Below are 26,599 nucleotides of genomic sequence, written 5' to 3' on the forward strand. Positions count from 1 at the left end.
TACGTAAACACACACGATTTATTGCTATCCATGCAAACTGAATATTAAATGAATGTGAGGAGAAAAAACAGAGTAGAAACATTACATAGTATAGTTATTACAGAAGTTAATATATTTACAGTCCAATGACAGCTGCTGTCATGACACATCTATAGTCATGTCCTCCTCCTCCTCTTCCTCCTCTTCATCCTCATCGAAGTACTTCTCCTCTGCATCTCTGTTGACGATGTCCAGGTTGTCGTAGTCGGGGTTCCCGTCCACTTCACTACAACACAAACAGCTCGTAAAGTAGTTCAGTCTGTCCCCTTCACTACACACAGCTAGTACAGTCTGTCCACTACGACACACACAGCTAGTACAGTCTGTCCACTACGACACACACAGCTAGTACAGTAGTTCAGTATGTCCACTTCACTACAACACACACAGCTAGTACAGTAGTACAGTCTGTCCACTACGACACACACAGCTAATACAGTAGTTCAGTATGTCCACTTCACTACAACACACACAGCTAGTACAGTAGTTCAGTCTGTCCACTACAGCACACACAGCTAGTACAGTAGTTCAGTCTGTCCACTACAACACACACAGCTAGTACAGTAGTTCAGTCTGTCCACTACAACACACACAGCTAGTACAGTAGTTCAGTCTGTCCACTACACTACACTACACTACAACACACACAGCTAGTACAGTAGTTCAGTCTGTCCACTTAGTTGGTCAGCCCGGTTAGTCTGCCCAGTTAGTCAGCCCGGTTAGTCTCCCCAGTTGGTCAGCCCGGTTAGTCTCCCCAGTTGGTCAGCCCGGTTAGTCTCCCCAGTTGGTCAGCCCGGTTAGTCTCCCCAGTTGGTCAGCTCGGTTAGTCTCCCCAGTTGGCCAGCCCGGTTAGTCTCCCCAGTTGGTCAGCCAGCTACTAACCTGTAGTTAAAGTCTTTGTCGTGTCCGTCCAGGAAGCGTTGGTACATCTGAGTGATGAACTCGTCCCTGAGCAGAGCTTTCTCCTGGGGTGTTGGCTCATAGCCCTCTGCCCCCAACCCTCCACCTGGAGGCACCACACACACAGTACCGTGAGACACACACACACACACACAGTACCGTGAGAAACACACACAGTACCGTGAGACGTTACTATTCTAACTACATAGCCACATTACATTATGTTGCTATTCTAACTACACGGCCACATTACATTACGTTGCTATTCTAACTACATGACCACATTATGTTGCTATTCTAACTACATGGCCACATTACATTACGTTGCTATTCTAACTACACGGCCACATTACATTATGTTGCTATTCTAACTACACGGCCACATTATGTTGCTATTCTAACTACACGGCCACATTATGTTGCTATTCTAACTACACGGCCACATTACATTACGTTGCTATTCTAACTACACGGCCACATTACGTTGCTATTCTAACTACATGGCCACATTACATTACGATTCTAACTACACGGCCACATTACATTATGTTGCTATTCTAACTACACGGCCACATTATGTTGCTATTCTAACTACATGGCCACATTACGTTGCTATTCTAACTACATGGCCACATTATGTTGCTCTTCTAACTACATGGCCACATTACATTACGATTCTAACTACACGGCCACATTACATTACGTTGCTATTCTAACTACACGGCCACATTACATTACGTTGTTATTCTAACTACACGGCCACATTACATTACGTTGCTATTCTAACTACATGGCCACATTACATTACTATTCTAACTACATGACCACATTACATTACTATTCTAACTACATAGCCACATTACATTACGTTGCTATTCTAACTACATGGCCACATTACGTTGCTATTCTAACTACACGGCCACATTACATTACGTTGCTATTCTAACTACACGGCCACATTACATTACGTTGTTATTCTAACTACACGGCCACATTGCGTTGCTATTCTAACTACACGGCCACATTATGTTGCTATTCTAACTACACGGCCACATTACATTACGTTGCTATTCTAACTACACGGCCACATTGCGTTGCTATTCTAACTACACGGCCACATTACATTACGTTGTTATTCTAACTACACGGCCACATTGCGTTGCTATTCTAACTACACGGCCACATTACATTACATTACTATTCTAACTACATGGCTACATTACATTACGTTGCTATTCTAACTACATGATTACCTTACGTTGCTATTCTAACTACACGGCCACATTACATTACGTTGTTATTCTAACTACATGACCACATTACATTACTATTCTAACTACATAGCCACATTACATTACGTTGCTATTCTAACTACATAGCCACATTACATTACGTTGCTATTCTAACTACATGGCCACATTACGTTGCTATTCTAACTACATGGCCACATTACGTTACGTTGTTATTCTAACTACACGGCCACATTACATTACGTTGCTATTCTAACTACACGGCCACATTGCGTTGCTATTCTAACTACACGGCCACATTACATTACGTTGTTATTCTAACTACACGGCCACATTATGTTGCTATTCTAACTACACGGCCACATTACATTACGTTGTTATTCTAACTACACGGCCACATTATGTTGCTATTCTAACTACACGGCCACATTACATTACGTTGCTATTCTAACTACACGGCCACATTACATTACGTTGTTATTCTAACTACACGGCCACATCGTACAGACTACCTTCTCAAACTGTTAGTCAACTGTAGTGAATGTTGGCAAACTATTTCCCTTGTTGAACGCACGTCTGGTGATGCTGTGTCTTACCCTCCTCCCCCTCCTCCTCCTCCAGTGCGTTCTCCTCCCTGTCCTGCTCCTCCTGCAGCCGGCTCTGGATCAGTCTCTCCTGGTAGGAGGTGAGGAGGAGGTGGGCCAGCCCCCCCTCTGCTCCCCCCGGCCCCCGCTCCTCCCCTGCTCCTCCCTGCATGGCCTCGAGGGAGCGATGTAGCAGCTCCTCCTCTGTCAGGTATTGGCCGATGTATTGCTCATACAGTAGGGGCTCCCGGCTTCTCATCTGGTCCTCACTGAAGTACTGGCCCTCTGGGGGGGTTAGAGACATGTTGAAGTACTGGCCCTCTGGGGGGGGGAGGGGTTAGAGACATGTTGAAGTACTGGCCCTCTGGGGGGGTTAGAGACATGTTGAAGTACTGGCCCTCTGGGGGGGTTAGAGACATGTTGAAGTACTGGCCCTCTGGGGGGGTTAGAGACATGTTGAAGTACTGACCCTCTGGGGGGGAGGGGTTAGAGACATGTTGAAGTACTGACCCTCTGGGGGGGTTAGAGACATGTTGAAGTACTGGCCCTCTGGGGGGGGGAGGGGTTAGAGACATGTTGAAGTACTGACCCTCTGGAGGGGGGGGGGGGGGCAGAGAACATCCCTGGTCATCCCTACTGCCTCTGATCTGGAGGACTCACTAAACAGAGAACATCCCTGGTCATCCCTACTGCCTCTGATCTGGAGGACTCACTAAACAGAGAACATCCCTGGTCATCCCTACTGCCTCTGATCTGGAGGACTCACTAAACACACGTTTCGTTTGTAAATGATGTCTGAGTGTTGGCGTGGGCCCCTGGTGCCGTCTGGTTTGTAAATGATGTCTGAGTGTTGGCGTGGGCCCATGGTGCCATCTGGTTTGTAAATGATGTCTGAGTGTTGGCGTGGGCCCATGGTGCCATCTGGTTTGTAAATTATGTCTGAGTGTTGGCGTGGGCCCTTGGTGCCATCTGGTTTGTAAATGATGTCTGAGTGTTGGCGTGGGCCCCTGGTGCCGTCTGGTTTGTAAATGATGTCTGAGTGTTGGCGTGGGCCCATGATGCCGTCTGGTTTGTAAATTATGTCTGAGTGTTGGCGTGGGCCCTTGGTGCCATCTGGTTTGTAAATGATGTCTGAGTGTTGGCGTGGGCCCATGGTGCCGTCTGGTTTGTAAATGATGTCTGAGTGTTGGCGTGGGCCCTTGGTGCCGTCTGGTTTGTAAATGATGTCTGAGTGTTGGCGTGGGCCCTTGGTGCCATCTGGTTTGTAAATGATGTCTGAGTGTTGGCGTGGGCCCATGGTGCCGTCTGGTTTGTAAATGATGTCTGAGTGTTGGCGTGGGCCCTTGGTGCCGTCTGGTTTGTAAATGATGTCTGAGTGTTGGCGTGGGCCCATGGTGCCATCTGGTTTGTAAATTATGTCTGAGTGTTGGCGTGGGCCCCTGGTGCCGTCTGGTTTGTAAATGATGTCTGAGTGTTGGCGTGGGCCCCTGGTGCCGTCTGGTTTGTAAATGATGTCTGAGTGTTGGCGTGGGCCCCTGGTGCCATCTGGTTTGTAAATGATGTCTGAGTGTTGGCGTGGGCCCATGGTGCCGTCTGGTTTGTAAATGATGTCTGAGTGTTGGCGTGGGCCCTTGGTGCCATCTGGTTTGTAAATGATGTCTGAGTGTTGGCGTGGGCCCTTGGTGCCGTCTGGTTTGTAAATGATGTCTGAGTGTTGGCGTGGGCCCTTGGTGCCATCTGGTTTGTAAATGATGTCTGAGTGTTGGCGTGGGCCCCTGGTGCCGTCTGGTTTGTAAATTATGTCTGAGTGTTGGCGTGGGCCCTTGGTGCCGTCTGGTTTGTAAATTATGTCTGAGTGTTGGCGTGGGCCCATGGTGCCGTCTGGTTTGTAAATGATGTCTGAGTGTTGGCGTGGGCCCTTGGTGCCGTCTGGTTTGTAAATGATGTCTGAGTGTTGGCGTGGGCCCTTGGTGCCGTCTGGTTTGTAAATGATGTCTGAGTGTTGGCGTGGGCCCTTGGTGCCATCTGGTTTGTAAATTATGTCTGAGTGTTGGCGTGGGCCCATGGTGCCGTCTGGTTTGTAAATGATGTCTGAGTGTTGGCGTGGGCCCTTGGTGCCATCTGGTTTGTAAATGATGTCTGAGTGTTGGCGTGGGCCCATGGTGCCGTCTGGTTTGTAAATGATGTCTGAGTGTTGGCGTGGGCCCCTGGTGCCGTCTGGTTTGTAAATTATGTCTGAGTGTTGGCGTGGGCCCCTGGTGCCGTCTGGTTTGTAAATGATGTCTGAGTGTTGGCGTGGGCCCCTGGTGCCGTCTGGTTTGTAAATTATGTCTGAGTGTTGGCGTGGGCCCATGGTGCCGTCTGGTTTGTAAATGATGTCTGAGTGTTGGCGTGGGCCCTTGGTGCCGTCTGGTTTGTAAATTATGTCTGAGTGTTGGCGTGGGCCCTTGGTGCCATCTGGTTTGCTTCATAAGGAATTTGAAATTATTTATACTTTAACTTTTTTATACTTAAATATATTTTAGCAATTGCATTTACTTTTGATACTTAAGTCTATTTAAAACCAAACGCTTTTAGACTTTTACTCAAGTAGTATTTTACTGTGTGACTTTCACTTGAGTCATTTTCTATTAAGGTATCTTTACTTTTACTCAAGTATGAGAATTGGGTACTTTTTCCACCGCTGATTACCAGTAGCTTTGCAACCCTGGACCTGGGTGAGCATCAGTGTTTGAGTACCAGGGTCTGTGATTGGTGCTGAAGACTGAGTACCAGGGTCTCTGATTGCTTGCTAGGCTCACCCCTCTGCAGCTCTCTGAGGGCAGCGTAGCGTTGGTTGCGTACCCGGGTCCTGTTGGTCCGTCCCGCTGCTCTCCGCCTCACCTCCCGGCAGTAGTACTGCGCCCGGGGGTCAGAAGTCAGATGGCAGAATACTGACAGGTGCTGTGGCTTCAGGTGGGCCTGTGGGAGAGGGTTAGAGGTCAGAGGTGATGGGACAGAGGGTTAGAGGTCAGAGGTGATGGGGGAGCAGGGGTTGGTCATATGTCAGTTTCTATATAATACCAAGTTGTACTCAGGCCAGTTTCAGATACAGAGATACTGTATGAATACAGTAAGTGAATGAGATGGCAAAGCATTTGTGTCTCAAAAACAATAAGTGTAAAGAATTTGTCTAAAAATATGAATTTCTAAGCTTTAATTTAATCAGTGGAGCCCAACTGAGACCAGGGTCTCATCTTCAGAGACCCAACTGAGACCAGGGTCTCATCTTCAGAGACCCAACTGAGACCAGGGTCTCATCTTCAGAGACCCAACTGAGACCAGGGTCTCATCTTCAGAGACCCAATTGAGACCAGGGTCTCATCTTCAGAGACCCAACTGAGACCAGGGTCTCATCTTCAGAGACCCAACTGAGACCAGGGTCTCATCTTCAGAGACCCAACTGAGACCAGGGTCTCATCTTCAGAGACCCAACTGAGACCAGGGTCTCATCTTCAGAGACCCAATTGAGACCAGGGTCTCATCTTCAGAGACCCAACTGAGACCAGGGTCTCATCTTCAGAGACCCAATTGAGACCAGGGTCTCATCTTCAATGGTGCCCTGAGACCATAAGTAAAAGAAAGACCAGCCCAGTTCTGGTTGTCAGGGTTCGAGAAAAGAGGTACCTGGTATCTCTCCAGGAACACCAGGGGCTTGGTCCGGTACTGTCCCAGCAGCTCCTCTCTCCGCTGGGCTACGGTCAGTTCTGCCTCACCTACCTGCTGGCTCTTCACCTGAATACCACTCACAGCCACCACCTCCACCATAGCACACACACCGATGGGATCCGCCTGGGAAAACACACACACACACACACACACACACACACACACACGCACTTGTCTTCGCCAATTCCTTGTCATTCGCCGGTTGGTAGCTAGCTAGTTCACACATTAACATCACAGATGAAAGGGGCGTAGTCATCAATATTTTTGGTAACATCTGGTTTCTACGTCACTATCTCCCTCCTTGTTGCTGTTTCTCACCTGGTTGTCCTGCGGCTCGTCCTCCTCGGTGTGGGCGGTTTCAGAGCAGCTAGAAGCTGGTCCGGTTCCCCTGGGGTCGGGCTGTGGTCTCCGGGGGTCGGGCTGTGGTCGCCGGGGGTCGGGCTGTCTGCAGGCCACTGGTTCAACGCTGACAGGCGGACTGGGCTCGGGAACAGGGTCAATCTCCCCCCACATGGCTGTGAGCACAATGACGACACCTCTATGGTCTAACTTAACTTACTAGTAATGTTAGCGCGGACGGAAGGTCCCTCTTTCTTGCGAAACGAGACTAATCTGATAAATATTGGTTGAATGCAATTTTAGAATTCTCACTGCATTTCAAAGTTTATAAACCTTTTGCATTTCTTGCTATTTCGAAAATGTCGCTTCCTGGTCCGTCGTTGTTGTCAGTCCCCTGATTACCAAGGTACATCGCTCAAGGTTCCGACTTACGGTTCATTATTTTTTTCTTATTTGTTTCTTCTTGAACTTTTCCATTTATACAAACATATACGGGAGTTAAATGATACATTTAAAATGCATATTTAACAAAGAACATAACCAAACACACAGGTTGAAGAATATATATTTGAACAAACGTCAGATCTTATACTGTATACAAAACATTAAATTATACATGTCATATCAGCAATGAGATTCAGGACATGTTTGTTTTTAACAAATGTCTATGTGTAGTGTATGTTAAGGCGTTTGTCATGAACCCTCCATTATGATTTGAACCAGTTCTTCTCCAGAATAAAGACAAGTTGGAACTCAACTTTATTTTCAATTTAGTTTCTTTAATAGAATCTTATTTACACAGTATTTTGTCATTAATGTTTAGTAGCCAGGAAGTTACAATACTCTGCTTCCATCTTTACACAACGAACAACCTCTCCACTGTTACCAACACACTCATACTGCAGTACTGGGAGCCGTGGTCCTGTAGCCCACTGAGCTAAAGGCATCAGGTCTCAGGTCAGAGATCACTCATACTGCAGTACTGGGAGCCGTGGTCCTGTAGCCCACTGAGCTAAAGGCATCAGGTCTCAGGTCAGAGATCACTCATACTGCAGTACTGGGAGCCGTGGTCCTGTAGCCCACTGAGCTAAAGGCATCAGGTCTCAGGTCAGAGATCACTCATACTGCAGTACTGGGAGCCGTGGTCCTGTAGCCCACTGAGCTAAAGGCATCAGGTCTCAGGTCAGAGATCACTCATACTGCAGTACTGGGAGCCGCGGTCCTGTAGCCCACTGAGCTAAAGGCATCAGGTCTCAGGTCAGAGATCACTCATACTGCAGTACTGGGAGCCGCGGTCCTGTAGCCCACTGAGCTAAAGCCTCAAGGCATCAGGTCTCAGGTCAGAGGTCACTCATCATGCGAGTGCAGTCATCTGTTATGTTCCACCAACGTCCAGTCTTCGTCATATTTGACCTTCAACATTTAGTTTGATTTAATTTGTTTCTATGGAGGTTTAACGACGGTTGGGATTCACTCATTCAGGGAGAAAAATAAACAGAAAAGTAACCATAGTAACCAATCCCCAACCTTATGTCTGTGTTCAGGGGAGGGAGGGAGATGGTGGGAGGGACACAGATGTAGAGATGTGAAGTTTGGAGAGAGAGAGGGATGGAGGTAGGGAGGGACACAGATGGAGAGAGAGAGGGATGGAGGTAGGGAGGGACACAGAGATGTGGAGAGAGAGAGGGATGGAGGTAGGGAGAGACAGGTGGAGAGAGAGAGGGATGGAGGTAGGGAGGGACACAGAGATGTGGAGAGAGAGGGATGGAGGTAGGGAGAGACAGGTGGAGAGAGAGGGATGGAGGTAGGGAGGGACACAGGTGTAGAGAGAGGGGGATGGAGGTAGGGAGGGACACAGAGATGTGGAGAGAGAGGGATGGAGGTAGGGGAGGGACACAGAGATGGAGAGAGAGAGGGATGGAGGTAGGGAGGGACACAGAGATGTGGAGAGAGGGGGATGGAGGTAGGGGAGGGACACAGAGATGGAGAGAGAGAGGGATGGAGGTAGGGAGGGACACAGAGATGTGGAGAGAGGGGGATGGAGGTAGGAAGAGACACAGAGATGTGGAGAGAGGGGGATGGAGGTAGGGAGGGACACAGAGATGTGGAGAGAGGGGGATGGAGGTAGGGAGGGACACAGAGATGTGGAGAGAGAGGGATGGAGGTAGGGGAGGGACACAGAGATGGAGAGAGAGGGATGGAGGTAGGGGAGGGACACAGAGATGGAGAGAGAGGGGGATGGAGGTAGGGGAGGGACACAGAGATGGAGAGAGAGAGGGATGGAGGTAGGGGAGGGACACAGAGATGGAGAGAGAGGGGGATGGAGGTAGGGGAGGGACACAGAGATGGAGAGAGCGGTGAAGTTTGGGGGTTTATTGCATATTTCAGACAGGTGTGGGGATGAGACAGGCTGGGGAGTGAGGCAGGTTAGATTATTGTGGAGCTCACAGCCAGTCTGTTTTTCAGATCCAGATGAACCCTAACAAGGATGAGGGAGGATGAGAGGAGAGAAGGAGAGAGGGTTAACCTAGGGTTAATAAGGGGTCTGAAGAGGAGTGGAGGAGGGATGAGAGGAGAGAGGGATGAGAGGAGGAGAGAGGGAGGGAGGGAGGGATGAGAGAGGGTTAATGGCTGTGAGTGGAGGAGAGGCAGAGAGGGATGAGAGGAGAGAGGGAGGAGAGGACAGAATGAGGGATGAGAGGAGAGAAGGAGGGATGAGAGGACAGAATGAGGGATGTGAGGAGAGGAGAGAAGGAGGAGGAGAGAAGGAGGAGGAGAGAGAAGGAGGAGGAGAGAGAAGGAGGAGGAGAGAGGGAGGAAAGGAGAGAAGGAGGGATGAGAGGAGAGAGGGATGAGAGGGAGGGAGGAGAGGACAGAATGAGGGATGTGAGGAGAGAAGGAGGGATGAGAGGAGAGAAGGAGGGATGAGAGGACAGAATGAGGGATGTGAGGAGAGGAGAGAAGGAGGAGGAGAGAGAAGGAGGAGGAGAGAGGGAGGAGAGGAGAGAAGGAGGAGGAGAGAGGGAGGAGAGGAGAGAAGGAGGGAGGAGAGGAGAGAAGGAGGGATGAGAGGAGAGAGAGGGAGGAGAGGAGAGAAGGAGGGATGAGAGGAGAGAGAGGGAGGAGAGGAGAGAAGGAGGAGGAGAGAGGGAGGAGAGGAGAGAAGGAGGGATGAGAGGAGAGAGGGATGAGAGGAGGGATGAGAGGAGAGAAGGAAAGATGAGAGGAGAGGGAGGAGAAGTGGAGAGATGAGAGGAGGGGGATGAGGAGAGAGGAAGACAAAAGAAGGAGGGATGAGAGGAGGGGTTAGGGGGTCCGTCTCTGTAGAGTAGCAGCAGGTCAGTATCATCATCATCACAGTAAATAAATAAAATAATAATCAGAGAGACATACAGGCTTAATACCATTATACAGAGGACCAGGTGCTATGCACACACACACACACACACACACACACACACACACACACACACACAACAGTGGTTAAACATGAAGCATGAACATTAATCAATCTGCTTTCTGATTGGAGGATTTCAGCTCAGATGGTCTCTGATTGGCTTATTCTGTACAGAGACTGCGTGTGATTGGAGACAGAATCAAAGTCATTGGTTGTTCTGAAGAGTGACATCATAGCTCGATAAAACTGAAGGATAAAAATGTTTCTTCAAAATCTGAAAAACCTCTAAAATACAAGAACCGATGATATCCCCGGATCATGCACCCATGGTAACAAACCCGGCCGTGACCCATGATGACAGTTCCCCTGGAGATCAGTCTGGTCGGGATGGGAGAGGCTAGGTGGTATTGTCCTGTGATTGGTCAATAGTAGTTCTGTAGGGGCGGGGGGTTATTGCAGGGTGACGTGTGTGTGTGTGTGTTTCACTCCACAGCGAAGCCGCAAGTTTCCTCCACGGCCGTCAGCAGTTTCTCATAAAGTTTCTCGTACGACTCGTAGGGAGGGATATCTATTCTGTTAAAACTAAAGGAGGAGAAGGAGAGAGTGAGATCGGGAGAGGGGGAGGGAGGGAGAGAGAGATTAATATCCAGACAGTGATGTTCAGTGCCTTCAGAATGTATTCACACCCCTCGACTTTTTCCACATTTTCTGTTACAGCCTGAATTTAAAATGGATCCATTTTAGATGTTGTTTAGGCCAGTGACACACAAATACCCCATAATGTCAAAAGTGGAATTATGTTTTTAGAAATGTGTACAAATCAATAAAAAATGAAAAGCTGAGATGTCTTGAGTCAATAACTACCCCTTTTCAGTCTAAATACGTTCAGGAGTGAAAATCTACTTAACACATTAGTCCCATAGTCAGGTTATACCTGTTAGTGGCGCTAGCGGAGTCCCATAGTCAGGTTATACCTGTTAGTGGCGCTAGCGGAGTCCCATAGTCAGGTTATACCTGTTAGTGGCGCTAGCGGAGTCCCATGGACTCACTCTGGTTATACCTGTTAGTGGCGCTAGCGGAGTCCCATGGTCAGGTTATACCTGTTAGTGGCTAGCGGAGTCCCATAGTCAGGTTATACCTGTTAGTGGCGCTAGCGGAGTCCCATAGTCAGGTTATACCTGTTAGTGGAGATAGCGGAGTCACATGGTCAGGTTATACCTGTTAGTGGAGCTAGCGGAGTCCCATGGTCAGGTTATACCTGTTAGTGGAGATAGCGGAGTCCCATAGTCAGGTTATACCTGTTAGTCGAGCTAGCGGAGTCCCATGGTCAGGTTATACCTGTTAGTGGCTAGCGGAGTCCCATAGTCAGGTTATACCTGTTAGTGGCGCTAGCGGAGTCCCATGGTCAGGTTATACCTGTTAGTGGCTAGCGGAGTCCCATAGTCAGGTTATACCTGTTAGTGGCGCTAGCGGAGTCCCATAGTCAGGTTATACCTGTTAGTGACGCTAGCGGAGTCCCATAGTCAGGTTATACCTGTTAGTGGCGCTAGCGGAGTCCCATGGTCAGGTTATACCTGTTAGTGGAGCTAGCGGAGTCCCATAGTCAGGTTATACCTGTTAGTGGCGCTAGCGGAGTCCCATGGACTCACTCAGGTTATACCTGTTAGTGGAGCTAGCGGAGTCCCATAGTCAGGTTATACCTGTTAGTGGCGCTAGCGGAGTCCCATGGTCAGGTTATACCTGTTAGTGGAGCTAGCGGAGTCCCATAGTCAGGTTATACCTGTTAGTGGAGCTAGCGGAGTCCCATAGTCAGGTTATACCTGTTAGTGGAGCTAGCGGAGTCCCATAATCAGGTTATACCTGTTAGTGGCGCTAGTGGAGTCCCATAGTCAGGTTATACCTGTTAGTGACGCTAGCGGAGTCCCATAGTCAGGTTATACCTGTTAGTGGAGCTAGCGGAGTCCCATAGTCAGGGTAGCCTAGTGGTTAGAGCGTTGGACTAGTAACCAGAAGGTTGCGAGTTCAAACCCCTGAGCTGACAAGGTACAAATCTGTCGTTCTGCCCCTGAACAGGCAGTTAACCCACTGTTCCCAGGCCGTCATTGAAAATAAGAATTTGTTCTTAACTGACTTGCCTGGTTAAATAAAGGTAAAATAAAAAATAAAATAAAATAAAATAAATACCTGTTAGTGGCGCTAGCGGAGTCCCATAGTCAGGTTATACCTGTTAGTGGCGCTAGCGGAGTCCCATGGTCAGGTTATACCTGTTAGTGGAGCTAGCGGAGTCCCATAGTCAGGTTATACCTGTTAGTGGCGCTAGCGGAGTCCCATAGTCAGGTTATACCTGTTAGTGGCGCTAGCGGAGTCCCATGGTCAGGTTATACCTGTTAGTGGAGCTAGCGGAGTCCCATAGTCAGGTTATACCTGTTAGTGGCGCTAGCGGAGTCCCATAGTCAGGTTATACCTGTTAGTGGCGCTAGCGGAGTCCCATAGTCAGGTTATACCTGTTAGTGGCGCTAGCGGAGTCCCATAGTCAGGTTATACCTGTTAGTGGCGCTAGCGGAGTCCCATAGTCAGGTTATACCTGTTAGTGGCGCTAGCGGAGTCCCATAGTCAGGTTATACCTGTTAGTGGCGCTAGCGGAGTCCCATAGTCAGGTTATACCTGTTAGTGGCGCTAGCGGAGTCCCATAGTCAGGTTATACCTGTTAGTGGCGCTAGCGGAGTCCCATAGTCAGGTTATACCTGTTAGTGGCGCTAGCGGAGTCCCATGGACTCACTCAGGTTATACCTGTTAGTGGCGCTAGCGGAGTCCCATGGACTCACTCAGGTTATACCTGTTAGTGGCGCTAGCGGAGTCCCATAGTCAGGTTATACCTGTTAGTGGAGCTAGCGGAGTCCCATGGACTCACTCAGGTTATACCTGTTAGTGGCGCTAGCGGAGTCCCATGGACTCACTCAGGTTATACCTGTTAGTGGTGCTAGCGGAGTCCCATGGACTCACTCAGGTTATACCTGTTAGTGGCGCTAGCGGAGTCCCATAGTCAGGTTATACCTGTTAGTGGCGCTAGCGGAGTCCCATAGTCAGGTTATACCTGTTAGTGGCGCTAGCGGAGTCCCATAGTCAGGTTATACCTGTTAGTGGCGCTAGCGGAGTCCCATAGTCAGGTTATACCTGTTAGTGGTGCTAGCGGAGTCCCATAGTCAGGTTATACCTGTTAGTGGCGCTAGCGGAGTCCCATAGTCAGGTAATACCTGTTAGTGGCGCTAGCGGAGTCCCATAGTCAGGTAATACCTGTTAGTGGCGCTAGCGGAGTCCCATGGTCAGGTTATACCTGTTAGTGGCGCTAGCGGAGTCCCATGGTCAGGTTATACCTGTTAGTGGCGCTAGCGGAGTCCCATGGACTCACTCAGGTTATACCTGTTAGTGGCGCTAGCGGAGTCCCATGGACTCACTCAGGTTATACCTGTTAGTGGCGCTAGCGGAGTCCCATGGACTCACTCAGGTTATACCTGTTAGTGGAGCTAGCGGAGTCCCATAGTCAGGTTATACCTGTTAGTGGCGCTAGCGGAGTCCCATAGTCAGGTTATACCTGTTAGTGGAGCTAGCGGAGTCCCATGGTCAGGTTATACCTGTTAGTGGCGCTAGCGGAGTCCCATGGACTCACTCTGTGTGCAAAAATAATGTATATATATAGTGTTTTACAATGACTACCTCATCTCTGTACCCCACACCTACAATGACTACCTCATCTCTGTACCCCACACATACAATGTCTACCTCATCTCTGTACCCCACACCTACAATGTCTACCTCATCTCTGTACCCCACACATACAATGTCTACCTCATCTCTGTACCCCACACATACAATGTCTACCTCATCTCTGTACCCCACACATACAATGACTACCTCATCTCTGTGCCCCACACATACAATGTATACCTCATCTCTGTACCCCACACATACAATGACTACCTCATCTCTGTACCCCACACATACAATTATCTGTAAGGTCCCTCCGGTTGAGCAGTGAATTTCAAACAGAGAATCAAACCTTTGATCATGGTGAAGTTATTAATTACACTTCGGATGGTGTATCAATACACCCAGTCACTGTAATGATAATGCTCCTAACTCAGTTGCCAGAGAGGATGGAAACCGCTCAGGGATTTCATTATGAAGCCAATGGTGATTTTAAAACAGTTACAGAGTTTAATTGGCTGTGAGACGAGGGAACTGAGGATCAAATCAAAGTGTATTTGTCACGTGACCCGAATACAACAGGTGTTTACAGTGAAATGTAAACAATAGATAAGTAAAGAAATAAAAAACTGTAAAATAACAGTGAAAATAACAGTAGGTTTATACAGGGGGTAACGGTACAGAGTCAATGTGGAGGCTATATACAGGGGTTACTGGTACAGAGTCAATGTGGAGGCTATATACAGGGGTTACCGGTACAGAGTCAATGTGGAGACTATATACAGGGGTTACCGGTACAGAGTCCATGTGGAGGCTATATACAGGGGGTACCGGTACAGAGTCAATGTGGAGACTATATACAGGGGGTACCGGTACAGAGTCAATGTGGAGACTATATACAGGGGGTACCGGTACAGAGTCAATGTGGAGGCTATATACAGGGGTTACCGGTACAGAGTCAATGTGGAGACTATATACAGGGGTTACCGGTACAGAGTCCATGTGGAGGCTATATACAGGGGGTACCGGTACAGAGTCAATGTGGAGACTATATACAGGGGGTACCGGTACAGAGTCAATGTGGAGACTATATACAGGGGGTACCGGTACAGAGTCAATGTGGAGGCTATATACAGGGGTTACCGGTACAGAGTCAATGTGGAGACTATATACAGGGGTTACCGGTACAGAGTCCATGTGGAGGCTATATACAGGGGGTACCGGTACAGAGTCAATGTGGAGACTATATACAGGGGGTACCGGTACAGAGTCAATGTGGAGGCTATATACAGGGGGTACCGGTACAGAGTCAATGTGGAGACTATATACAGGGTGTACTGGTACAGAGTCAATGTGGAGGCTATATACAGGGGGTACCGGTACAGAGTCAATGTGGAGGCTATATACAGGGGGTACCGGTACAGAGTCAATGTGGAGGCAATATACAGGGGTTACCGGTACAGAGTCAATGTGCAGGCTATATACAGTGGGTACAGAGTCCATGTGGAGGCTATATACAGGGGGTACCAGTACAGAGTCCATGTGGAGGCTATATACAGGGGGTACAGAGTCAATGTGGAGGCTATATACAGGGGGTACAGAGTCAATGTGGAGACTATATACAGGGGGTACCGGTACAGAGTCAATGTGGAGGCTATATACAGGGGGTACCAGTACAGAGTCCATGTGGAGGCTATATACAGGGGGTACCGGTACAGAGTCAATGTGGAGACTATATACAGGGTATTACGGTACAGAGTCAATGTGGAGGCTATATACAGGGGGTACCGGTACAGAGTCAATGTGCAGGCTATATACAGGGGGTACCGGTACAGAGTCAATGTGGAGACTATATACAGGGTATTACGGTACAGAGTCAATGTGCAGGCTAATTGAGGTAATATGTACATCTAGGTAGAGTTAAAGTGACTATGTATTGATGATAAACAGAAAGTAGCAGCAGTATAACAGAGGGGGTAGGATGGATCAACAACATTGTAGTTAGTCCACAATACTAACCCAAATGACAGCGTGAAAAGGAAGCCTGTACAGAACAACATATTCCACAACATGAAGTTCTTATGGCTAGGGGTTCCGCTAGCGCCACTAACAGGTTAATTATGGCTAGGGGTTCCGCTAACAGGTTAAGGCACTAAATTAAAACTTCAAAAATGTGGCAAAGAAATTAACTTTATGTCCTGAATACAAAGTGTTATTTTTGGGGCAAATCCAACACATCACTGAGTACCACTCTTCATAATTTCAAGCATGGTGGTGGCTGCATCATGTAATGGGTATGCTTGTCATCGGCAAGGACTAGGGAGTTTTTTAAGGATAAAAATAAACTGAAGCACAGACAAAATCCCAGAGGAAAACCTGGTTCAGTCTGCTTCCCAACAGATACTGGGAGACAAATTCACCTTTCAGCAGGACAATAACCTACAACTCAAGGCCAAATATACACTGGAGTTGTTTACCAAGACGACATTGAATGTTCCTGAGTGGCCGAGTTACAGTTTGGACTTACATCGGCATGAAAATCTATTGCAACATTTGAAAATGGCTGTCTAGCAATGATCAACAACCAACTTGACAGAACTTGGGAGTTTAAAAAATAATACATGTGCAAATATTGTACAATCCAGGTGTGTAAAGCTCTTAGAGACTTACCCAGAAAGCTTACCCAGAATGCTTACCCAGAAAGCTTAGCCAGAAAGACTCACAGCTGTAATCGCTGCCAAAGATGATTCTAACATCTTAGATTCTAACTCAGGGGTGTGAATACTTCTGTAAATGAGATATTGCTGTATTTTATGTTCAATACATTTGAAAGGGGTACTGCGTGTAGATGGGTGATGATAACGTATATTTTAATCCATTTTGAATTCAGGCTGCAACACAACAAAATGTGGAATAAGTCAAGGGGTGTCAATACTTTCTGAAGATACTGTCAGAGTTACATGTTAAAGCAGGGGGGTGTCAATACTTTCTGAAGATACTGTCAGAGTTACATGTTAAAGCAGGGGGGTGTCAATACTTTCTGAAGATACTGTCAGAGTTACATGTTAAAGCAGGGGGGTGTCAATACTTTCTGAAGATACTGTCAGAGTTACATGTTAAAGCAGGGGGGTGTCAATACTTTCTGAAGATACTGTCAGAGTTACATGTTAATGCAGGGGGGTGTCAATACTTTCTGAAGATACTGTCAGAGTTACATGTTAAAGCAGGGGGGTGTCAATACTTTCTGAAGATACTGTCAGAGTTACGTGTTAAAGCAGGGGGGTGTCAATACTTTCTGAAGATACTGTCAGAGTTACATGTTAAAGCAGGGGGGTGTCAATACTTTCTGAAGATACTGTCAGAGTTACATGTTAAAGCAGGGGGGTGTCAATACTTTCTGAAGATACTGTCAGAGTTACATGTTAAAGCAGGGGGGTGTCAATACTTTCTGAAGATAGTGTATATCCATATGGCAGAGTGTGGATGGCTGTTAGCAAGCTGGGAAGAGTAAAGAGACCAGGGTTGGCGTTATGGGTGGACGTTAGGGGGCTCTACCGTACCTCCTTGCCAGTCCAAATAAAATATTTATCATTTATTCGACCGAGACACACGGCGACAGAAAGATGCATCCATTTCAGATAAAGCATGCGAGGGTTAGGGGTTAGGGTTAGGGGTTAGGGTTAGGGTTAGGCGTTAGGGGTTAGACCATGTATCTGATGCTGTCTCAGTATGTGTAGACCATGTATCTGATGCTGTCTCAGTATGTGGAGACCATGTATCTGATGCTGTCTCAGTATGTGGAGACCATGTATCTGATGCTGTCTCAGTATGTGTAGACCATGTATCTGATGCTGTCTCAGTATGTGTAGACCATGTATCTGATGCTGTCTCAGTATGTGGAGACCATGTATCTGATGCTGTCTCAGTATGTGGAGACCATGTATCTGATGCTGTCTCAGTATGTGTAGACCATGTATCTGATGCTGTCTCAGTATGTGGAGACCATGTATCTGATGCTGTCTCAGTATGTGGAGACCATGTATCTGATGCTGTCTCAGTATGTGTAGACCATGTATCTGATGCTGTCTCAGTATGTGGAGACCATGTATCTGATGCTGTCTCAGTATGTGGAGACCATGTATCTGATGCTGTCTCAGTATGTGGAGACCATGTATCTGATGCTGTCTCAGTATGTGGAGACCATGTATCTGATGCTGTCTGGGCATAAAGAGTATTGCATGTCATACTCTTTCTCTGGTGAGATAGTTTCAGCAAAGAGGAAGAGGAGAAGCCGTGGGCAGTGTGTTTGACACCCCGGTGTTAAAGGCATGGTTCTTTGAAAGTGTGTGTGTTCTTACCATGTGTGTGCCTTGGGTAGGTTGTCTGTGTTGGCCTCTATCAGATGGATGGTGAACAGCCTTGGGCCTGCTGAACCTGTAGAACCTTACACACACACATTCTAGTTATCACTGTTCTAGAACACCAACATTACTGATGCACAACACATTCTAGTTATCACTGTTCTAGAACACCAACATTACTGATGTACAACACATTCTAGTTATCACTGTTCTAGAACACATTCTACTTATCACTGTTCTAGAACAAACATTACTGATGCACAACACATTCTAGTTATCACTGTTCTAGAACACATTCTAGTTATCACTGTTCTAGAACACCAACATTACTGATGCAACACATTCTAGTTATCACTGTTCTAAAACACCAACATTACTGATGTACAACACATTCTAGTTATCACTGTTCTAGAACACCAACATTACTGATGTACAACACATTCTAGTTATCACTGTTCTAGAACACACACACATTCTAGTTATCACTGTTCTAGAACACCAACATTACTGATATACAACACATTCTAGTTATCACTGTTCTAGAACACCACCATCACTGTTCTAGAACACATTCTAGTTATCACTGTTCTAGAACACCACCATCACTGTTCTAGAACACATTCTAGTTATCACTGTTCTAGAACACCAACATTACTGATGTACAACACATTCTAGTTATCACTGTTCTAGAACACCACCATCACTGTTCTAGAACACATTCTAGTTATCACTGTTCTAGAACACCAACATTACTGATGTACAACACATTCTAGTTATCACTGTTCTAGAACACCAACATTACTGATGCACAACACATTCTAGTTATCACTGTTCTAGAACACCAACATTACTGATGTACAACACATTCTAGTTATCACTGTTCTAGAACACCAACATTACTGATGTACAACACATTCTAGTTATCACTGTTCTAGAACACCAACATTACTGATGCACAACACATTCTAGTTATCACTGTTCTAGAACACACACATTCTAGTTATCACTGTTCTAGAACACCAACATTACTGATATACAACACATTCTAGTTATCACTGTTCTAGAACACCAACATTACTGATGTACAACACATTCTAGTTATCACTGTTCTAGAACACACACACACATTCTAGTTATCACTGTTCTAGAACACCAATCTTACTGATGTTCAACACATTCTAGTTATCACTGTTCTAGAACACCAACATTACTGATGTACAACACATTCTAGTTATCACTGTTCTAGAACACCAACATTATTGATGTACAACACATTCTAGTTATCACTGTTCTAGAACACCAACATTACTGATGTACAACACATTCTAGTTATCACTGTTCTAGAACACACACACATTCTAGTTATCACTGTTCTAGAACACCAACATTACTGATGTACAACCCATTCTAGTTATCACTGTTCTAGAACACCACCATCACTGTTCTAGAACACATTCTAGTTATCACTGTTCTAGAACACCAACACATTCTAGTTATCATGTGGTCTAGAACAGTGATAACTAGAATGTGTTGTACATCAGTAATGTTTGTTCTAGAACAGTGATAACTAGAATGTGTTCTAGAACAAACATTACTGATGTACAACACATTCTAGTTATCACTGTTCTAGACCACATTCTAGTTATCACTGTTCTTGAACACATTCTAGTTATCACTGTTCTAGAACACATTCTAGTTATCACTGTTCTAGAATACCAACATCACTGATGTACAACACGTTCTAGTTATCACTGTTCTAGAACACCAACATCAACTGTTCTAGTTATAGCTGTTCTTTGTTAATAGTGATGTGGGGTGTGCGTGCGACCCACCCTGTAGTGCCTTGAATCCCTGTAGTGGAACTCTGGTAGAACCGGTAACAAACTGCAGTAGTCGTCCTCTCCTCTCCTCAGTGAAGCTCTCTACAGCCTCCCAGAACCAGCAAACCACATTACTGTCTACAGCACAGTGCTTCAAACGGGTGTTAGACTTCCAATCTGCTAGGTCTATCTTCCCCAGGCCTCCGATTATCAACTAGGGAGAGACAGGGAGACAGGCCTCCGATTATACACGAGGGAGGGACAGGGAGACAGGCCTCCGATTATCAACTAGAGAGAGACAGGGAGACAGGCCTCAGATTATACACTAGAGAGACAGGCCTCCGATTATCAACTAGAGAGAGACAGGGAGACAGGCCTCCGATTATACACTAGAGAGAGACAGGCCTCGATTATCAACTAGAGAGACAGGGAGACAGGCCTCCGATTATACACTAGATAGAGACAGGGAGATATGCCTCCGATTATACACTAGAGAGAGACAGGGAGACAGGCCTCCGATTATACATTAGAGAGAGACAGGGAGACAGGCCTCCGATTATACACTAGAGGGAGACAGGGAGACAGGCCTCCGATTATACACTAGAGGGAGACAGGGAGACAGGCCTCCGATTATACACTAGAGGGAGACAGGGAGACAGGCCTCCGATTATACACTAGATAGAGACAGGGAGATATGCCTCCGATTATACACTAGAGAGAGACAGGGAGACAGGCCTCCGATTATACACTAGAGGGAGACAGGGAGACAGGCCTCCGATTATACACTAGATAGAGACAGGGAGATATGCCTCCGATTATACACTAGAGAGAGACAGGGAGACAGGCCTCCGATTATACACTAGAGGGAGACAGGGAGACAGGCCTCCGATTATACACTCGAGAGCGACAGGGAGACAGGCCTCCGATTATACACTAGAGGGAGACAGGCCTCCGATTATACACTAGAGGAAGACAGGGAGACAGGCCTCCGATTATACACTAGATAGAGACAGGGAGATATGCCTCCGATTATACACTAGAGGGAGACAGGGAGACAGGCCTCCGATTATACATTAGAGAGAGACAGGGAGACAGGCCTCCGATTATCAACTAGAGGGAGACAGGGAGACAGGCCTCCGATTATACACTAGAGAGAGACAGGGAGACAGGCCTCCGATTATACACTAGAGGGAGACAGGGAGACAGGCCTCCGATTATACACTAGAGGGAGACAGGGAGACAGGCCTCCGATTATACACTAGAGGGAGACAGGGAGACAGGCCTCCGATTATACACTAGAGAGAGACAGGGAGACAGGCCTCCGATTATACACTAGAGGGAGACAGGGAGACAGGCCTCCGATTATACACTAGAGAGAGACAGGGAGATATGCCTCCGATTATACACTAGAGGGAGACAGGGAGACAGGCCTCCGATTATACACTAGAGAGAGACAGGGAGACAGGCCTCCGATTATACACTAGAGGGAGACAGGGAGACAGGCCTCCGATTATACACGCGAGAGCGACAGGGAGACAGGCCTCCGATTATACACTAGAGGGAGACAGGCCTCCGATTATACACTAGAGAGACAGGCCTCCGATTATACACTAGAGAGACAGGCCTCCGATTATACACTAGAGAGACAGGCCTCCGATTATACACTAGAGAGACAGGCCTCCGATTATACACTAGAGAGACAGGCCTCCGATTATACACTAGAGAGAGACAGGCCTCCGATTATCAACTAGAGAGAGACAGGGAGACAGGCCTCCGATTATACACTAGAGAGAGACAGGCCTCGATTATCAACTAGAGAGACAGGGAGACAGGCCTCCGATTATACACTAGAGAGAGACAGGGAGACAGGCCTCCGATTATACACTAGAGAGAGACAGGCCTCCGATTATCAACTAGAGAGACAGGGAGACAGGCCTCCGATTATACACTAGATAGAGACAGGGAGATATGCCTCCGATTATACACTAGAGAGAGACAGGGAGACAGGCCTCCGATTATACACTAGAGAGAGACAGGCCTCCGATTATCAACTAGAGAGAGACAGGGAGACAGGCCTCCGATTATACACTAGAGAGATACAGGGAGACAGGCCTCCGATTATACACTAGAGAGAGACAGGGAGACAGGCCTCCGATTATACACTCGAGAGCGACAGGGAGACAGGCCTCCGATTATACACTAGAGGGAGACAGGCCTCCGATTATACACTAGAGAGACAGGCCTCCGATTATACACTAGAGAGACAGGCCTCCGATTATACACTAGAGAGAGACAGGCCTCCGATTATACACTAGAGAGAGACAGAGAGACAGGTCTCAGATTATCAACTAGAGAGAGACAGGGAGACAGGTCTCAGATTATCAACTAGAGAGAGAGACAGGGAGAGAGAGTTAGACAGGCCTCAGATTATCAACTAGAGGGAGAGAGACAGGGAGAGAGAGATAGACAGGCCTCAGATTATCAACTAGAGAGAAAGAGACAGGGAGAGAGAGTTAGACAGGCCTCAGATTATCAACTAGAGCGAGAGACAGGTACAACAGCCAGCCAGCCAGCCAGAAAGGCAGAAACAGACAGACAGGTATACAGTTGAAGTCAGAAGTTTACATACACTTAGGTTGGATTCATTAAAACGTATTTTTCAACCACTCCACACATTTCTTGTTAACAAAGGTAGACAGCCAGACAGGTATAACAGACAGGTATAACAGACAGACAGGTATAACAGACAGGTATAACAGACAGACAGGTATAACAGACAGGTATAACAAACAGACAGGTATAACAGACAGACAGGTATAACAGACAGGTATAACAGACAGACAGGTATAAAAGACAGACAGGTATAACAGACAGACAGGTATAAAAGACAGGTACAACAGACAGGTATAACAGACAGACAGACAGACAGGTATAACAGACATGTATAACAGACAGGTATAACAGACAGACAGGTATAACATACAGACAGGTATAACAGAGACAGGAATAACAGACAGACAGGTATAACAGACAGGTACAACAGACAGGTATAACAGACAGGTATAACAGACAGACAGGTATAACAGACAGACAGGTACAACAGACAGGTACAACAGACAGGTACAACAGACAGGTACAACAGACAGGTACCTCCAGCTCCTTGTGGTCAAATGGTTTGAGGAGGTGTTGAGGAATCAGTTGGCTGAATCCTTTCTGCAGAGCTAAGAACTGAGCCTCGATCCCCCTCATAAACCTCCAGGTGACATAAAGCTTCACGTACTCCTTCTTGTTGTCCTCGGTTACCGGAAGGTTCTGACCGTTGGGTTTCAGCTCATGTTGAAGGAACTTCCCGAAGGCACTGTGTTCCACGCAGAACGTATGATCTAGAACCGACGAGATGTCATTCTCCCTACACACACACACACACACACACACACACACACACACACACACACACACACAGATAACATTGTAATACCCAGAAACGAAGAGACACTGCTGGCACGAAGCTAGTGTAATACTAGTGTGTGGTACTCACAGTATCCAGACCAGACTCGTGTCTAGTCCAGGGTCAGTAAAGCTAGTGTAATTACTAGTGTGTGGTACTCACAGTATCCAGACTCGTGTCTACTCCAGGATCAGTAAGGCTAGTGTAATTACTAGTGTGTGGTACTCACAGTATCCAGACCAGACTCTTGTCTAGTCCAGGATCAGTAAAGCTAGTGTAATTACTAGTGTGTGGTACTCACGGTATCCAGACTCGTGTAGTTCAGGATCAGTAAAACTAGTGTAATTACTAGTGTGTGGTACTCACGGTATCCAGACCAGACTCTTGTCTAGTCCAGGATCAGTAAAGCTAGTGTAATTACTAGTGTGTGGTACTCACGGTATCCAGACTCGTGTAGTTCAGGATCAGTAAAACTAGTGTAATTACTAGTGTGTGGTACTCACGGTATCCAGACCAGACTCGTGTCTAGTCCAGGGTCAGTAAAGCTAGTGTAATTACTAGTGTGTGGTACTCACAGTATCCAGACCAGACTCTTGTGAAGTTCAGGATCAGTGGTCTCCAGGTCTTGTAGCATAATAGGTTTCCCCAGCAGCTGCTTGTAGAAGGGCAGGGTGAAGCCTCCGTTGATATAGTGACTATGGAACACTGCCAGGCCCATCACACGACCCACAAAGTGGAAATACGACAGGTGGTCCTATACACACACCATCATCATCATCAGTACTCACAGGGTTGATCTGTAGTGTGTGTACTCACAGGGTTGATCTGTAATGTGTGTGTACTCACAGGGTTGATCTGTAGTGTGTGTGTACTCACAGGGTTGATCTGTAGTGCGTGTGTGTACTCACAGGGTTGATCTGTAGTGCGTGTGTCTACTCACAGGGTTGATCTGTAGTGCGTGTGTCTACTCACAGGGTTGATCTGTAGTGCGTGTGTGTACTCACAGGGTTGATAGAGTCAGGGTTGATCTGTAGTGTGTGTACTCACAGGGTTGATCTGTAGTGTGTGTCTACTCACATGGTTGATAGAGGAGTCAGAGTTGATCTGTAATGTGTGTGTACTCACAGGGTTGATAGAGGAGTCAGGGTTGATCTGTAGTGTGTGTACTCACAGGGTTGATAGAGGAGTCAGAGTTGATCTGTAATGTGTGTACTCACAGGGTTGATAGAGGAGTCAGAGTTGATCTGTAATGTGTGTACTCACAGGGTTGATCTGTAGTGTGTGTACTCACAGGGTTGATCTGTAGTGTGTATACTCACGGGGTTGATAGAGGAGTCAGAGTTGATCTGTAATGTGTGTGTACTCACAGGGTTGATAGAGGAGTCAGAGTTGATCTGTAATGTGTGTGTACTCACAGGGTTGATAGAGGAGTCAGAGTTGATCTGTAATGTGTGTGTACTCACAGGGTTGATAGAGGAGTCAGAGTTGATCTGTAATGTGTGTACTCACAGGGTTGATCTGTAGTGTGTGTACTCACAGGGTTGATAGAGGAGTCAGAGTTGATCTGTAATGTGTGTACTCACAGGGTTGATCTGTAGTGTGTATACTCACGGGGTTGATAGAGGAGTCAGAGTTGATCTGTAATGTGTGTGTACTCACAGGGTTGATCTGTAGTGTGTGTCTACTCACATGGTTGATCTGTAATGTGTGTGTGTACTCACAAGGTTGATCTGTAGTGCGTGTGTGTACTCACAGGGTTGATCTGTAGTGCGTGTGTGTACTCACAGGGTTGATCTGTAGTGCGTGTGTGTACTCACAGGGTTGATCTGTAGTGCCTGTGTGTACTCACAGGGTTGATAGAGTCAGGGTTGATCTGTAGTGTGTGTACTCACAGGGTTGATAGAGGAGTCAGAGTTGATCTGTAATGTGTGTACTCACAGGGTTGATCTGTAGTGTGTGTACTCACAGGGTTGATAGAGGAGTCAGAGTTGATCTGTAATGTGTGTACTCACAGGGTTGATCTGTAGTGTGTGTACTCACAGGGTTGATAGAGGAGTCAGAGTTGATCTGTAATGTGTGTACTCACAGGGTTGATCTGTAGTGTGTGTACTCACAGGGTTGATAGAGGAGTCAGAGTTGATCTGTAATGTGTGTACTCACAGGGTTGATCTGTAGTGTGTGTACTCACAGGGTTGATAGAGGAGTCAGAGTTGATCTGTAATGTGTGTACTCACAGGGTTGATCTGTAGTGTGTGTACTCACAGGGTTGATAGAGGAGTCAGGGTTGATCTGTAATGTGTGTACTCACAGGGTTTATAGAGGAGTCAGGGTTGATCTGTAGTGTGTGTACTCACAGGGTTGATCTGTAGTGTGTGTACTCACAGGGTTGATAGAGGAGTCAGGGTTGATCTGTAGTGTGTGTACTCACAGGGTTTATAGAGGAGTCAGGGTTGATCTGTAGTGTGTGTACTCACAGGGTTGATCTGTAAAAGGTGTACTCACAGGGTTTATAGAGGAGTCAGGGTTGATCTGTAGAGTGTAAATGTTGTCTGTTGAGTACTGGAACAGGCCGTAGTACGGGTTCAACATCTCATGGCACAGCAGGTACAGCCACTCCCTGTAAAACCAAAATACAAAATTATTACAACGTTACCACAGCAGGTACAGCCACTCCCTGTATAACCATAATACAATGTTACCACAGCAGGTACAGTCACTCCCCGTATAACCTTAATACAATGTTACCACAGCAGGTACAGCCACTCCCTGTATAACCATAATACAATGTTACCACAGCAGGTACAGCCACTCCCTGTATAACCATAATACAATGTTACTACAGCAGGTACAGTCACTCCCTGTATAACCATAATACAATGTTACCACAGCAGGTACAGCCACTCCCTGTATAACCATAATACAATGTTACTACAGCAGGTACAGCCACTCCCTGTATAACCATAATACAATGTTACCACAGCAGGTACAGCCACGCCCTGTATAACCATAATACAATGTTACCACAGCAGGTACAGCCACTCCCTGTAT

The 26,599-nt window shown here is 46.8% G+C and overlaps 2 protein-coding genes across 4 annotated transcripts in view; both read right to left on the minus strand.

Moving 5' to 3' along the window:
- ccdc97 (coiled-coil domain containing 97) lies at positions 1-7,232 on the minus strand. Its single transcript, XM_090197980.1, has 6 exons — positions 6,800-7,232; positions 6,440-6,604; positions 5,575-5,734; positions 2,786-3,058; positions 922-1,045; positions 1-265 (listed from the first exon to the last, which is right to left on the minus strand). Exons 1-6 carry the CDS (start codon positions 6,992-6,994, stop codon positions 139-141), a joined length of 1,044 nt encoding a protein of 347 aa, XP_090054106.1. The 5' UTR covers positions 6,995-7,232; the 3' UTR covers positions 1-138.
- A 346-nt stretch (positions 7,233-7,578) lies between these two features.
- The window catches only part of smurf1 (SMAD specific E3 ubiquitin protein ligase 1), a 54,262-nt gene continuing 35,241 nt past the window's right edge, over positions 7,579-26,599 (minus strand). Inside the window, exons 12-21 of one of the 3 annotated variants that reach the window (XM_090197979.1) lie at positions 26,026-26,168; positions 25,906-25,974; positions 25,786-25,854; positions 24,843-25,055; positions 24,629-24,717; positions 24,127-24,305; positions 23,254-23,512; positions 20,116-20,317; positions 18,281-18,365; positions 7,579-10,799 (exon numbers count right to left, since the gene is read on the minus strand). In XM_090197979.1, the coding sequence (XP_090054105.1) occupies positions 10,700-10,799; positions 18,281-18,365; positions 20,116-20,317; positions 23,254-23,512; positions 24,127-24,305; positions 24,629-24,717; positions 24,843-25,055; positions 25,786-25,854; positions 25,906-25,974; positions 26,026-26,168 (1,408 nt within the window). In that variant the 3' untranslated portion in view covers positions 7,579-10,699. The remainder of the gene's footprint in view (positions 10,800-18,280; positions 18,366-20,115; positions 20,318-23,253; positions 23,513-24,126; positions 24,306-24,628; positions 24,718-24,842; positions 25,056-25,785; positions 25,855-25,905; positions 25,975-26,025; positions 26,169-26,599) is intronic. The other 2 variants (XM_090197978.1, XM_090197977.1) reach the window with 2 other exon arrangements.

The sequence above is a fragment of the Oncorhynchus mykiss genome, chromosome 13 (genome assembly GCF_057628025.1).
Source record: "Oncorhynchus mykiss isolate SJ-2025 chromosome 13, ASM5762802v1, whole genome shotgun sequence".
Lineage (NCBI taxonomy): Eukaryota > Metazoa > Chordata > Actinopteri > Salmoniformes > Salmonidae > Oncorhynchus > Oncorhynchus mykiss.

Bases quoted from the DNA above. Each gene is read 5' to 3' on its own strand.
- ccdc97 (XM_090197980.1), bottom strand. From the start codon at position 6,994: ATGTGGGGGGAGATTGACCCTGTTCCCGAGCCCAGTCCGCCTGTCAGC. The intron at 3,059-5,574 runs GTGAGCCTAGCA...TAACCCCCCCAG, and splicing joins CCTCAGAGAGCTGCAGAGGG to AGGGCCAGTACTTCAGTGAG. The intron at 1,046-2,785 runs GTAAGACACAGC...TGGTGCCTCCAG, and splicing joins GGAGGAGGAGGGGGAGGAGG to GTGGAGGGTTGGGGGCAGAG.